The sequence below is a fragment of the Lissotriton vulgaris genome, chromosome 5 (assembly GCF_964263255.1).
Source record: "Lissotriton vulgaris chromosome 5, aLisVul1.2, whole genome shotgun sequence".
Classification (NCBI taxonomy): Eukaryota; Metazoa; Chordata; class Amphibia; order Caudata; family Salamandridae; genus Lissotriton; species Lissotriton vulgaris.
In genome coordinates this window covers 1728026864-1728042211 of record NC_141693.1, presented here as the reverse complement: position 1 = coordinate 1728042211, position 15348 = coordinate 1728026864, and the positions used below count along the sequence as shown (strand labels likewise).

Here is a 15348-nt window from a genome sequence, read left to right as displayed (position 1 = left end):
AATGTAAGTGGACTAAAAATAAATAAGGTTTGTTTCTATCTTAGTTTCAGATGGATCTCATAATCGCAGAGTATTACATACTGATGAGGCAAAAACCAAACCAAAAATCCACGAGAAAGAAGACGGAAAAAAACGAATCTTTGCAAAAACACACTTTCAAAGTCTCTGGTGCAGAGAGAGCCATGTGGGATTCCAACACCAACGCCTGAAGAAAGTCACATCACCTTTGTGTTTGCTGACAATGCACTCACGCGCGGTTGTATGACAGAGGCCTGCATGGCTAAATCACACGTGCCTCTTCAACGCAGCCCGAACAACGAATGTGTCTGAACTGCGCATCCCTTTACCACGCATTCTTTTACCACGCAATTTCATGGTAAAGGCATGATTGGTAAAGGGGTGTGTGGTAAACATCACACCCGAGCCCGAAAATCCTGGCCCCTGCCCTATAAACAACCTGACCCCCCCCCCCATAGCCCAAAAAACGACCCTATCCCCTAAAACCTAAAACAAACTGAACCCTCCAGCCCTAAAACCCAGCCCCCTGCCCTATAAACAATCCCCACTCCCCTGAGCTCTAAAAATGACCCCACCCTCCAAAACCTGGGCCAGCCCCACTAACCCGTCCGTGTCCTCTCCCAATCCTTCCTTTTCCTGTGCCCGCCCAGCCGCGCATCTAGACCGTGCACTGCCTTAACCACGCATATGTGTGGCTAAGGCATATGCGTGGTTAAGGCACGCGTGGTTGCGCTTGCAGAAAGTAGCACGCGTGGGTCTGCCCGCGTTGAAAAGGCTGTTTCCCTTCATACGCAAGGCCTTAAACAACGGAGCAACCTCCTGCATAGACCCCACAGTCCAATGTGGACGACACCAAGTTAGACTAATACAAATTAACATAATAGGCACATTTTATAACAAGACAGCCAATGTCATGAAAGGCCATATAACTGTTACTTGAGTGCAAGACAACCAAGAGCTCACTGTACCTGAATCCAAGAAACTTTCTTCCCACTTAGACCCTAAAGGTTCGCAAATCCCACCGGTAACCTACCTGAATAGCGAGAAGGTTGGGGCAGGACAGAGACAAGCTAGCCTAGATATTTGTGTCCTATTGTGCGGTTTGCGATAGAAGGTATTCCAAAGTTCTTTCTTCATAGCATCATTGCCAATGGGAATCCGGAATTCATGACACTCCGTATTGATTATTTTTCTTGAATCATTATTAGTGTCCTTTATGATCTAATTGCATAACTATTCTGCTACTTTGTCAGCTTCAGCAAGGATCATTCAAACAAAATAGCTCTTTCAATAATATTTCCATAGACTTTCCTTTTCCTTTCTTTTATGAAGATCACTAAGAAGAAGAGATGTGGTGTGCTTACTTTGTGCTGGAGGTTGCTGGTGCTGGGCACCAGCACTCATTTTGAGCACAGAGACTTACTTTTCATCATTTGACTTTGACCCAGAGCAATAGAGATAAAGCGGGGGATGAGAAAGATAGTTATATCAATATCTTATTTCAGCCCAAAGATATCATTAAAAATGTGGAGACACATTTCTCAATATTTTGTTGCATTTCTCAAATTTCAGAACACTAACAAAGAAAATACAAAACAAGCACTGACAAAGCCAAAAGGCTGATAGCCAACGCCAGACCTTGTGACTTTGCAAATGCTTTTTAATGATTTAGCAAGGACTCAAAAGACAAGCCAAACTATGGGCTTTGTCAATGCATGTTAATCTCTGCTTTCTCTCTTTTTAGGTTGAGCTGGTGTAAGCAGAGCGAAGCGCTGCGGTCCAGCGAAAAGACCTATTGTTATGCACTTGCTGGGAATGTTGGACAGGGGATGGGCACGCGCAGGGCCGTCGGCGATTTCATCGCGTGTACAGCCCTGCGCCGTGCACATCTCCTATCCCACATTCCCAGCAAGTGAATAACACATACACACACACAGCCACACTCACGCATGCATACACACACACACACGCCCGCATCAGCCACACTCACGCATGCACGCACACACACACGCGCGCACACACACACACACACACACACACACACACACGCAGGCACACACACACGCAGGCACACACACGTGCGCGGAGGGAGGGTGGAGTCTGTGTCTATGGGAGTCCGCTCTTGCACGGGCCCCCGCGGGGCGTCCCTCTCACCTGCTTCCGAAAGCCGCTCCTCTAGAGCGCCGGGTCCTCGGCTCCCAATGGGTGGGCGGGCGGGGGCGAAGCGGCCAGGGGCTCTCAAGCAGAGACAGGCTGACAACTTCCAGCCTGCTAACTTTCTGATGCGGGAGCGGCGGCTGCGGTGCACGGGCGGGGCAGGATGGCGGCTGCGCAGGATTCATAGCCCCTGCCCTTCGGCCGCCTCCAGGGCTCCGCCCTGCTAGCACGCCATTGGCTGAACGCCCTTCAGCGCTGGCTCGTCCCCAGAGCTCCGGCTCGTCCCCAGAGCTCCCTGCTAGTTAATTGTCCAATTTCCAATACTGGGGTCATCCGGGGTCCACCTTCCATTGTCGGTTTCCACCAGCGTGGGTTTGGCACCGCTGTTCTTTTGCAGGCAGAGCTTGCCGGGTACTTCAGACACTTTCAGCATGGATTTAGCAGGACCATGGCATTTCCCAGGTCTTCAGCAGGTGCATGTGTGTTACAGGTTGCCTCAGCATCGCTCTGCTCCTCTCGCCCTGGGCACCAATATCTCTCTGGCACTGCACACACTGGTGGCGCGCTTTACCTCCTGCCAGCAGTGCCTCTTTCTGTACGCGGCCCACTTCCAGTCTGTCCCTCTTCCTACCTCAGTCGCCCCAGATGCTCCTTCACTCCCCTGTTGTCTCCAGTCTGGCTCTGCCCACTTATTGTAAACACCCTAGCGTCCATTCTTCTGAAAGGGAGACCCCTCCTTCGCCCCCTTATTAGATGGGGGCAAGCATGCAGGATTTGCATTGGCCAATCGATTCTTGGCGAGGAAGGGGTTGCTGGAGAGAATCTGCACCTCGCTCCTCGCAGCCTTGCCTGTCACCTCGGATCGCGTGCAACTGTCACCAGCAGAAAGTGAGGAGGGTCTGGGGTCGCCTGTGGAGATGGAGGGGGGGAAGGGGGCAGGCAGTTGTCGCTAAGAATGGAGTTGGACTGGGAGGTGCCTACACTGGGCATTTAGACGAAAGGCAGGGAGGGTCGAGGGCTGCTGCCATTGGGCAGTGGGAACTAACTGCTTTGGATAACTGGCATCGAGAGAAGAGATTCGGAGACGCTGATATTGGCTAAGCAGGGGGCATGTAGCATTATAGAGTGCTAATGCAGGCAATTGGCATGCGGGGAGCAGGTGTATAATGATCAAACTGGGCATAAGAGGGCAATAAGAAGGAGTTTGGGCTGCTGACGTTGGGGAATGTGATGTGAACAGAGAGGGCAGAAGAGGTTTGTATGCTGTCACAGGGCGTAGAGAGCATGGGAAGTTTTGGAGGCAGCGGGTATTGAGCATGCTGGGAGTACTGTAGCATTACAGTGCTAATGCTGCATGCTGACACTAGGCAGGCAGGGTCCGGGATGGGGGCCTGGGCAGGCATGGTCACATGGTGCTGACTCTGGACCTGAAGAGTCACAGAGGTCGGTGTCAGGAGAATGGTTGGACTGGGGAAGGTTACTTACTGAGAACTGATATTGGGTGTGAAGGGGGCAGGCACAGAGATGACACTGCGCACAAAGAGCTCAGTGAGGGAGATATTATTCTTCTGCCACTGGGTAGAGGGTGCCAGTAGTACTGGCCACACAAGCAGCTGGGAATGTGCTGACACTGTGCACGGAGAGGGCATAGAGCACCGCTGGGTGATGAAAGGCCTCCCACTGAGGCAGTAGACATGCCGAGGGCAGGTAAGATCACAAAGTGCAGTCACTCCACATGTAGGGTTAAGGACTGCAGACTGTGTGCTCGGATGCGGTAAGTAAAGTTTTCAGGGCGCCGACACTAGTCTTGAAGGGGACTGAGGATTTACTGACCTCTCTGTTATCAAGCATTTGCAATGCAATAGGTCTCACATTTACGTGCGTTTGAGCTACTGACATTGCAAATAACAATGCCTTTAACTTTTGTTTTCATTTTTAAAACATAAATAAAAGGCATTGTGTTTTACAATGCCAATAGCTTAAACTTACGTAAATGCGAGACCTATTGCATTGCAAATGCTTGTTTTAAAATTGTTTTCTATCTTTCTCTTTTTCTCTCACTTGTTCTGGTTCAAAGTCTGTTGATGAAAAATAAGCCCTGGAGCCCAAAAATGCCACCACCTGCAACCGGGGGCACAAATGTAAGCACTATAATTGGGTGTCATGTAAAGCCCTTTGCATTGCACATGTTTATGGTCTTGTCGACTTTTTCTATATGCAATGTTGAAGCTTTGCATGCTCACACAACCCCCCTGCTCAGATAATCTCTTCTTCCTTGAAGTACCACACTTTCGAAGAAGGAGGGTGAGAGGGAAAAGATTCTGGGTGCAAGCAAGCACCCCGCTCTAGACAGAATTCGCTTTGGCCCACTCTCAGCTTTATGTTCCGCATCAAGGGACCAAGCGCTTGGGGACACAAAGCTTTTCAAACAATGCGTCTCATAACATCACAAAACCCAGGCGGGGGCAGAGGGATGCACGGGGGAGTTTGTCAATGAACTCCCGCCATGACTGAGCCCCATGCGGATTGGAACGCGTGGGCCGGGAAAAGAACTAAAAATGAAGACGTAACTGGTGTGAATTAGGGACTTGCTGGCATCAGTGGGTGTTTGTCAAGAGAGTGAAAGATTCATTGCAGGGGGGTGAACCATTTATTGATATTTTTCAGGTACTTGTCATAGTTTGGCCCCCGCAAAAAGGGAGCTGGGAGTTTGTTAAATTATATGTTGCTGTATAGTAAGTATTTTGATGACAGTTAGGCGTAAAACCTAAGCGAATGATAGTTGGGTTTGCTGTTGAATCTATCCTGGGAGGTGCAGCACTGGGAGGGAGCTATTTCCTTGACTACAGGAACTCTCATGTAGCTTCTGTCGGCTGGATAAACGCATCAGTTTCCTTATGGATGGAGCAGGGACCTGAGCTAGGAAGTTGTGTAATGACTAGGCCAAGAGCATCTCATGCAACTTTTGGCAACATGTTTTGAAAAGATGAAAGCGGGAGAGAGGAAGGGATTTCTACTGTTGCTTCTTCACTGGCTAGCTGCCCAGTTCTGCCACTACCTACTCTCTTTCGACCCACTGCCCGGATTTAGGGAAAGGACAGAGCTATATGGACTCACAGTGGAAGGCAGTTAGCCCCCCACTACAAACAAGGTTGCCTTACTGTGTGGGTGGACCTTGCTTTCTGACCAAACTTGGTGCGGCACAGGAGAGGAAACACGCCTGCTTGCATGGGAGGCTTCGCAGTGCCTGGCCAAGCGATGACTCCCATCAACTGACCCACACACTAAAAAGTCTCCATGCTGGAAGAGAGGGGGGGGCACTAGTGTGCCTGGGACAGGTTCTGAAGCTGTAAGTCTGAACATAACTCTCGACTTTGCTTCAGAAGATGTATTTTATGATTCACCTCTGTATATTGTGTTTATTTTTGTACTGTTTGCATACATCCTCATTTCACCTTAAAATATATCTTGTTCATGGGGGTGGAACCCGACCAAAGTTCAGATGTCCCTGGTGGTATTTTAGTTCAATGGGAGTGGAGTCAAGCTGAGTGACATGTATGAAGGAGCAGTAGGTTGTTGATCCAAAGAATAACAATACGTACATTCCAGATGACTGCACTGCCTCCTATGACCAGCTCAACGGCTGTTCTCGTAAGCAAAGCCTGCGCAAGAACTTGTATATGTGGGTTATTACCATTTTAAGGGAATGAGGAAGTAGGTAGTATTGGTATAGGTTTGCGCCAGAACATTACTGCATCGACTTGGAATTTGTTTATTTCAAGCTAAAAACAGCAACGTGAACATCATTTAACAAGTTCACAAGAGTGTAAAGGCGATCTTTCTTCTTGAAAGAAAAGGATTAGTGTTGTAAAGCTGTTTTTAATTGTTTGTGATTTGATATACCTTAAACAAGTGAACAACTATTTATGAGGTGTGCATAGGTAATTGAATACCACAACCTGTGCAGAGCAGTATCGTAAACACTTTACTTTCATCCTCATTTCTCCTTGATGCGGATCTTTTTAATTTAAACACGGAAGCGAACTACCTTGTAAAATCACAGACATCATGAACTCACAGAGTTCTGTATTAAAGCCTCGTCCGCTGTTTTACTCTTTCATGGAGAGACAACAATGCCATGGAAGGGGTGGATGGAATGTATTCTGAGCTTTATTTCTGCATTTGAGGAGGTAATATGTCGGTTACAAAAAAATTAGGTTTTACTATGTCTTCTGTTGTCTGAAGGTCAAGCCACAAAAGTGAAAGAGTTGCGGAATAGCGAGATATTTTTGCTTAAGTTATAGAATACTTAAATGCATATTTGATCCAAAAGATGTGTGTAGCCATACACTAATAAAAGTTCTCCGGAAGGAAGTAAAAACAGAATGAGAGTATTGAAGAATATGTCTCAGTTACCAAGAAGTTGTCATTGTCATGTAAATTTGGTACGCTGATTGATGAGTTAGAGACCACATTGTTACACACACCCATACTAATACAGTTCAGGAGACACTAAGCCACTATCCCAGCCATGGTTCACTGACTCCCTTAAATCACTGAAACTAGGATGTAAAAAATTAAGAGCAGGGATGGCGCCGGGAGTACTGCCCCGTGCTAAGGTGGCTTTTTGCGCCGCCCAGAGGGAGTACTATGCTGCCATTAAACAAGCCAAAGGCAACTATTTTGCAGATAGGATCTCTAAAGCTAAGAATAACAGCAGAGAAATCTTCGCCATTGTCTGCAGCTTCCTGTCACCCGCTGATGAACTCTCCTCTCCCCCTGTCTCCTCCCAATGGTGTGATGACCTGTACAATTATTTTATCGCCAAGATCCAAAAGATACAAGACAGCCTTAGGACCACCCCCCTAGCACAATATCCGCCATCTACACTGCTCGCCCCTTGCACCACCGTACCCAAGCAATTCTTCGCGCATTTCATCTCAGCTGAGGAGAAAGACGTCTTAGCCATCCTTAAATCATTAAAATCTGGTTCGCCCGCAGACCCCTGCCCTGCTAGGGTCCTGAGTGGGGTGGCGGAGATAGTCTTTCCGGTGGTCGTTAAGCTGGTCAATAATTCACTGCACTCGGGAAGAGTGCCCCTGCAATGGAAACATGCTAAACTCTTCCCTCCCCTTAAGAAACCTTCAGCTGATCCCACACTCCTCTCCAACTATCGCCCTATTTCCCTTCTTCCAGCCTTAGCCAAGGTGTGTGAAAAAGTGACTTTTAAACAACTGGAGAGATTTGTGGAATCCTCTGGTGCTCTTCACCCGGCGCAATCCGGGTTTAGGACATCTTTTAGTACCGAGACAGCGCTAGTGGAGATAACGGAGGCCATTAGGGAGTGCCTGGATGTGGGCGGCAGGGAGGCTCTGATTTTGCTCGACCTCTCTGCCGCCTTCGATACGGTACCCCACCTCCAGCTCTTCTCGTGCCTGCCCAATATTGGCAATTCTGGCACGGTTTGGGAATGGGTTAAATCCTTCTTGGACAACCGTACCCAACAGGTGTGGATGCCCTCCATCTCTTCATCAGATAGTAGAGTGGCCACCGGTGTTCCTCAGGGGTCCACATTGAGCCCTCTTCTGTTCAATGTCTACCTTACTCCCCTGATCTATTTGACGGAGAAGCTGGGTGCTAAAATTATGGCCTATGCCGATGACACCCAGCTTCTCTTCACGTGGAAGGGTGATGACCTTCAGATTGAGATGGCCCATCGGTGTCTCTCATTGGTGTTTTCGTGGCTAGCTCAGGCTAGCCTGAAGTGCAACGAAGAGAAATCGGAGGTGCTTCTCTATGGTCACTTCCCTCCTGCTTTTAGAGAGTCCCTCTGGCCTCCGGGGTTTCCTTGTCCCACGGGAGACTGTGGAGTGGCTAAGAATCTGGGAGTCTGGTTTGGAGACGATCTAGGCTTCCATGAGCAGATCAAGAAACTGTCAGGGGTTTGCTTTGGCACACACAAGGCCCTGAGGAGATTCTTTCCCCTGCTTCCCCGTTCTGCTAGGGAGACGGTGGCCAGGGTGCTTATATTATCTCGCCTAGACTATGTCAATGCCCTGTACCTAGGCATCCCAGGGTATCTCCTGGGAAAGCTGCAGGTCATCCAAAATGCTGCAGTTAGGCTTTGATTTAACATCCCGAGACGCCTAAGCGTTCGTATGCAGATGAGCAACCTGCACTGGTTGCCCGTTGCTCAGCGTTTGCAGTTTAAAGCTCTGACCATGACACACAAGGCACTACATGGCTTGGGCCCTGCCTATATCAGTTCCAGGTTTGCCTTTTACACTCCCAGCCGACCCCAGCGTTCACAAAGACGGCTGGTGATCCCCAGATTCCGGCGAGCACGTCTTGGCGGGCTGTCTTTTACGGTCAAGGCTGCCACTCTATGGAATGCTCTCCCAGATGATCTTCGGCACATTAAGGAACTGTCCACCTTCAAAAAACAGCTAAAAACCCACATGTTTAAACAATCCATCTAGCCTTTGCTGCCTCCCGTGTTATTGTTTCTCCACGCTCCAGGATACTCTTGAGTAGCAGTGTGCGCTACAAATACCTTTATAACATAACATAACTATAGATTAAGAAGAAGCGCAGAGTGTATTTCAGGGTGCAGTGCTAAATAAGTTAAAATGAGTGGCTGTGAGGTGGTGCATGATGTAGGCTAGGAAGGAAAAACTGATTAATAGTTCCTGCAAGAAAATGGGAAACTAACAAATACAGGTGCTTGATGACAATAGGGGGAGTAGTAACTGGTCCCCCATATATGATAACTGATGAGACGTTGTGGAGGAATAATTCATGGAAAGGACTGGAGAGATGTAATTGTCCCCAGACATCAATACAAAGGTTTACAGTGGAGGGACGATTGACATGTTGGGCTCCCTAACTTTAAAATGTAGATTTAAGAACAGAATCACAGTTGTAAAGTTGTTAGTGGAAATAAAACAACAGCTATTGAGGTGGGGTGTCCAAAGTAACCTAAACATTATATAAGGTTCAAGCACAAAAGAGCAGGTTCTCATCATCTGTAAAGTTGAGCAATTGGGAGTGCAAGCCCTTCCCAAATGTTTTCGGGAAAACTGAAATATTGATTGAATTTCAGCATCATATGCTGTTAAAACAGAATGCCTTACCAAAGGTTCATAAGATGTGCAGTATTGTATTGTCAGTGAGTGAAGAAATCCAGTCATGAGCTTACATTTCAATCAACTCAGGTTTGTAGAGCATGACTAATCAGCTGTGAGGGTAGCCAGGCACTGGGTTCTTGCTGGGATCAGTCAAAGAGCTAGGTCTTAAAGTCCTTTTCTGAATTCAAGGAGAGAGGATGCTGTTTGCAGGTTCGGGAAGGGGGGGAGAGTTGTTCCACGACTTGTTTGCAAATTTGGAGAAGTGTCCTTCAGTGGATGCGGGTAGTGTGAGCACGGGCAAGGGAGGCAGAACCGAGGTGTCTGGGGGTTGGTGGATTTTCAGGCAGTGGTTCAAGTATTCTGGTCCTTGGTCATGCAGGGCCTTGTAGGTAAGTGTCAACATCTTGAATTGGCATCTTTTCGGGATGGGGAGCCAGGGGAGGTTCCTGAGGTGTGGGTACGTCTGGGGAGGTGGTAGATGAGTCTGGCGGCTGAGTTCTGTATTGTCTAGAGTCTCTTTAGGGGTTGGGTGATGAGTCCTGAGTAGAGCACGCTCCCGTAGTCCAGTCGAATGGTGACCAGGACTTGAGTGACTTGAGTGACGGCTTTCCTGGTATTGACGGGCAGCCATCTAAAGATCTTTTGGAGCAATCGGAGGGTGTGGAAGCAGGTGGAAGAGACTGCGTTGATCTGGCGTTTCATGGTGAGTTTGTTGTCCAGGATGATGCAGAGGTTGTTAGCAGTGTCAGTCGGTATGAGTCCGAGCTCGGAGGGCCACCAGATGTCATTCCATGTTCAAGTTCAGTGATTTGTATAGCGCACTACTCACCCAGAGGGTCTCAAGGCGCTTGGGGGAGGGTGGGTGCGTTACTTATCGAATAGCCAGGTTTTTAGCTGCTTTCTGAAGGAGAGGTGGTTTTGTGTGAGGCGGAGGTGAGTGGGGAGAGAGTTCCAGGTTTTGGCCGCTAAGTAGGAGAAAGATCTTCCTCCCATGGTGGATCTATTGATGCGCGGAATTGCAGCGAGGGCTTGATTGGATGAACGTAGTTGGCGGGTGGGTGTGTAGAAGGACATTCGTTTGTTGAGGCATTCGGGTCCTATGTCGTAGAGGGCCTTGTGTGCGTGGGTGAGAAGACGGAACGTTATTCTTTTGTTGATGGGAAGCCAGTGGAGATCTTTCAGGTGGCCGGAAATGTGAGCTTGACGGGGGATGTCCAGTATGAGTCTGGCTGAGGTGTTTTGGATGCGTTGGAGTTTTTTCTGTAGTTCGGCTGTGGTTCCGGCGTAAAGAGTGTTTCCATAATCTAGTCGGCTAGTGACTAGTGCATGGGTGACTGTCTTTCTTGTTTCGGTGGGGATCCAGCGGAAATTTTTTTGAGCATGCGTAGGATGTTGAAGCATGATGATGAGACGGCGTTGACTTGTTTGGTCATCGAGAGGGAGGAGTCTAGGATGAAGCCCAGGTTACGAGCGTGATCTGTAGGTATTGGTGCTGTGCCCAGAGCTGGTGGCCACCATGAGTTGTACCATGCAGAGGGGGATGATCCTAAGATGAGGACTTCTGTTTTGCCCGAGTTTAGTTTTAGACTGCTGTTCTTCATCCATTCGGCTACTTCTTTCATTCCCTCGTGTAGGTTGGTTTTGGCGGTGTTAGGGTCTTTGGTGAGGGAGAGGATTAGCTGGGTGTCGTCAGCGTAGGAGATGATGTTGAGGTTGTGTTGTCGCGCGATGGATGCGAGGGGACTCATGTACACGGTGAAGAGGGTGGGACTGAGTGATGATCCTTGTGGTACGCCGCAGATGACTTTGGTGGCCTCAGATTTGAATGGGGGGAGGCGGACTCTCTGGGTTCTTCCGTCGAGGAACGAGATGATCCAGTCCAACGCTTTTCCTTGTATTCCGACGTTGCTGAGGCGTTGTATGAGGGTGTTATGACAGACTGTGTCGAAGGCGGCGGAGAGGTCAAGTAGGATGAGGGCAACTGTCTCTCCGTTGTCCAGTAGCATTCGGATGTCGTCAGTAGCGGCGATGAGGGCGGATTCGGTGCTGTGTTTGGCTCGGAAGCCGGACTGTGAGGGGTCAAGTGAGTTGTTGGATTCAAGGAAGGCGGCGAGCTGACTATTGACGGCTTTCTCGATGACTTTTGCCGGGAAGGGGAGGAGTGAGATGGGCCTGTAGTTCTTAAGTTCAGAGGGGTCCCCTGTGGGTTTTTTCAGAAGGGCGCTGAGTTCGGCATGTTTCCAGCTTTCCGGGAAGGTAGCAGAGTTGAAGGAGCAGTTGATGACGTCACGGAGATGGGGTGCGATAATGGAGTCTGCTTTGTTGAAAATGTGGTGGGGACATGGGTCGGTTGGTGATCCTGAGTGGATGGAGTTCATCAAACGGATGGTGTCTTCAGTCGTGATTGGGTTCCAGGTAAAAAGGTTGTGAGAGTGTTGTTTGGGTTCGAAGGTGGGTGAAGTGGGTTGTTCTTCGGACAGGTTATCAAAGCTGTTATGAATGTCGGCGATTTTGGTTGTGGAAGAAAGAGGATAGAGAGTCGCAGAGGTCTTGGGAGGGAGTGATGTTGTTGGTGCCGGCGGTGGGGTTGGTAAATTCTTTGACGATGTTGAATAGTTCCTTGCTGTTGTGGGTGTTGTTGTCGAGTCTATCCTTGAATGCTGATTTTTTGGTGGATCGGATCAATTGGTGGTGTTTGCGAGTGGTGTCCTTGAAGGTGGTGAGGTTGTTAGTGGTTGGGTTTTTTCTCCAAGTTTTATCGAGGGTACGACATAGCTTCTTGGATTTCTTAAGGTCATCGTTGAACCAGGGGGCCTTTTTGCTACCTTGTTTGATCTGGTGGTTTTTCAAGGGCGCTAGTTCGTCAGCGCTGTGGGTGATCCATTGTGTGAGTTTGGTGGCAGCTTGGTTTGGGTCCGATGGTATGGTGGGGGGTTTTTGTTTAAGCGATGTGAAGAGTTGGTCGGTGGTGATTTTGTTCCAGTTTCTTCGAGGAAAGGGTTGTGGTGGGACGTGGATCGTGGTCTTTTTGGAGCTGAAGTGAACGCAGCTGTGGTCCGTCCAATGGAGAGCTGTGGTGTGATCGAAGGAGATGTGCTTGCTGGAGGTGAAGATAGGGTCGAGCGTGTGTCCAGCTAAGTGGGTGGGGGTGTCAACAAGTTGTTTGAGTCTGAGATTGGCCAGGTTGTCCAGGAGGGTGGTGGTGTTGCTATCGTTATTTTTTTCCAGGTGGAAGTTGGGGAGGTGTTGTTCCCAAAAATCAGCACTGTCATCCTGCCCGTGTTGCGTGTCATGCAGTTGGTCTTCATCCAGTCGGCGACGCTCGTCATGCAGTCGCAGAATGCGGTCCTGGCGGTGGCGGGGACTTCTGACTCTTGCTCACTTTTGTGTTAGTATGGGTTTGTACCACTAGAATTTACCTGATGCTAACTCCCCATGTAAACTGTTCGGAGATCTTAAATTTCCAAGGTCAATACTTGAATAGGTTATATGATCCAAGGTTTTTCTTTTATTTTCTTGGAAATGTAGCACTATTTATCCCATTATAAAACCATGACTACAAGTCCCGGATTGCAAATAAAAAATCTTGGCACAGTTATGCTAACAGTGCACGCTTTGGAGGTAGTAGCATGCACAAACAATGGAAATACCAGCTACTCACGTTAGTGTCTTTTTTAGCTCAATTTGTGACTCATTGATAGACCTCTGGGGGTACTCAGTTTACATACTTGCACCATGGTGTATTCGTACCCATTTTTATTGGTCAGGTCTGTAAGATCCTAGTTTTGGGCTTTCGCGTCTCTAAAATCCATTGGTTAACTCAAGCAAATGAAAACCACAACTCCCAGAATGCATCGGTTTGTTGATGAAAGCCAAGTAATCGATATGAATTGCTGACATGAGGGGAAGCTAGAAGCATTATAAAAGTGGACATTTATATGAATGTAACAGGCTGTGAAACTGCAGTGCTTTCCGTGCCACTGCACAGGGTGCTGTTTATTTATGCTGACACAAAACTGTTAGGGAAGAATAGAATAATGATAACAGACCCTGCTTTAGACGGATAAGGGCCACTGACACACTATTTACGAACTCACTGGAGTTTATTCTCGTGTTAGTATGCTTTGATTCTATAATTGTGTGTTTGTGTGGGAGGCTGGGAGTGTATCAATGAGAATGTCAACTGTAGCGCAATGGACCTGACGGCCGCACAATTATGGAGAAACCCCTCCTTCGGTCGGTGAACCTCAGCTGAGGGAGACAGGAAGAGCACGAGCAGGAGACGGAGCAGGAAGGAACTGCGAGAGGAGACGGCAGAGAAGGCGTGGTGTCATTTGAATTGCGTGGATGGTCGATGGGGGCTTATGGAAGCCGGTTCATCCAAGTGCGCGCATATTTGCAAGGGTTAAGCCTCTCCGTCGCTCTTCCCCGAGAGGCTTAAGCCACGCACTGCGGGGGATGGGGAAGGCTGGGCTTTGACAAGATTCGTAGGCCTTAACTCTACTATACACGTTCCAAATTCCCCCAGTCTCCACATTGCACCACGTAATGAGCGTCCCACAGTGCAGTGTGTGAACTTAATTCAGCATTTCAAAACCACTGGCAAAACAATTGAATCCCAAGAAAAATAAGCATTTGCAATGCAATAGGATCGCATTAGGAAAGTTTGAGCTATTGGTATTGTAAATGACACTTTTTTTTATTTATGTGTTGGTTTTGAAAATAGCGAAATTAATAGCATTGTCATTTACAATGCCAATAGTTATAACTTTCGCAAATGTGACACCTATAGCATTTGTAATGCAATATGTGTTGTATTTATGTGACTTAGATGTATTGATATTACAAATAACAATGGCTTAAAAAAAAATAATGAATACATGAATAACATTTATTGTAATTTATAATGGCAATAGCTTAAACTTTTGTAAATAACTTTTGGGAAGATTAAGTTCAGTGTATTTTATTATGACAAAAATACAAGAACAAAACTGAAATATTAACATCTTTTTGTGACATTTGTAATAACGCTTGAAACATTGATAGAACATATTTGAACCAGTTGTTGTTAAATGGTTGCACAGATTGATGCTGTGGTGACGCTGAGGGATGTTGTGGTGGTGACGAGTGATATTGTGGCATTCAGTGATGCTGTGGTAGCGCATAGTGATGTTGTGGTGCCGCTGAGTGATGCTGTGGTGGTGCTGAGTGATGCTGTGGTGATGCAATAGATAGCTAGAGTGAGGGCGATAGATAGAGGGAGGGCGATAGAAAGATAGAGTGGAGGTGATAGATAGAGGGAGGGCGATAGATAGAGGGAGGGCAAAGGATAGATAGAGTGAGGACGATAGATAGCGGCAGGGCGATAGATAGAGTGAGGGCGATAGATAGATAGATATATAGAGGGAGGGCGATCGAAAGATAGATATATAGAGTGAGGGCGATAGATAGATAGACAAATAGAGTGAGGGCGATAGATAGATAGACAGATAGATAGAGTGAGGGCGATCGATAGAGTGAGTGCGATAGATAGAGTGAGGGAGATAGATCGAGTGAGGGCGATAGATAGGTAGATAGAGTAGGGGCGATAGATAGATAGATAGATAGATAGATAGATAGATAGATAGATAGATAGAGTGAGGGCGATCGATAGAGTGAGGGCGATAGATAGACAGATAGAGGGCGATAGATAGCTAAATAGATAGAGTGAGGGCGATAGATAGATAGATAGATAGATAGATAGATAGATAGATAGATAGATAGATAGATAGATAGATAGATAGATAGATAGATAGATAGATAGATAGATAGATAGATAGAGTGAAGGCGATAGATAGAGCGAGGGTGATAGATAGAGTAAGGGCGATAGATAGAGTGAGGGCGATAGATCGATAGATTGATAGAGTGAGGGGCGATAGATGGATAGAGTGAGGGTGATATATAGAGTGAGGGCGATAGATAGATAGAGTGAGGGCGATAGATAGAGTGAGGACGATAGATATAGATTGATAGAGTGAGGGGCGATGGTTAGATAGATAGATAGATA

At 47.6% G+C, this 15348-nt stretch overlaps 2 protein-coding genes across 5 annotated transcripts in view; one reads left to right on the top strand and one right to left on the bottom strand.

Annotated features, from left to right (window-relative positions):
• LOC147717051 (uncharacterized) overlaps positions 1-1777 on the top strand; it is a 55454-nt gene extending 53677 nt beyond the window's left edge. The window contains exon 5 of the mRNA XM_086919289.1: positions 1763-1777. Coding sequence (XP_086775415.1) covers positions 1763-1777 — 15 coding nt within the window. The remainder of the gene's footprint in view (positions 1-1762) is intronic.
• MPP2 (MAGUK p55 scaffold protein 2) overlaps positions 1-15348 on the bottom strand; it is a 627381-nt gene that overhangs the window by 175926 nt on the left and 436107 nt on the right. The window lies entirely within an intron of this gene.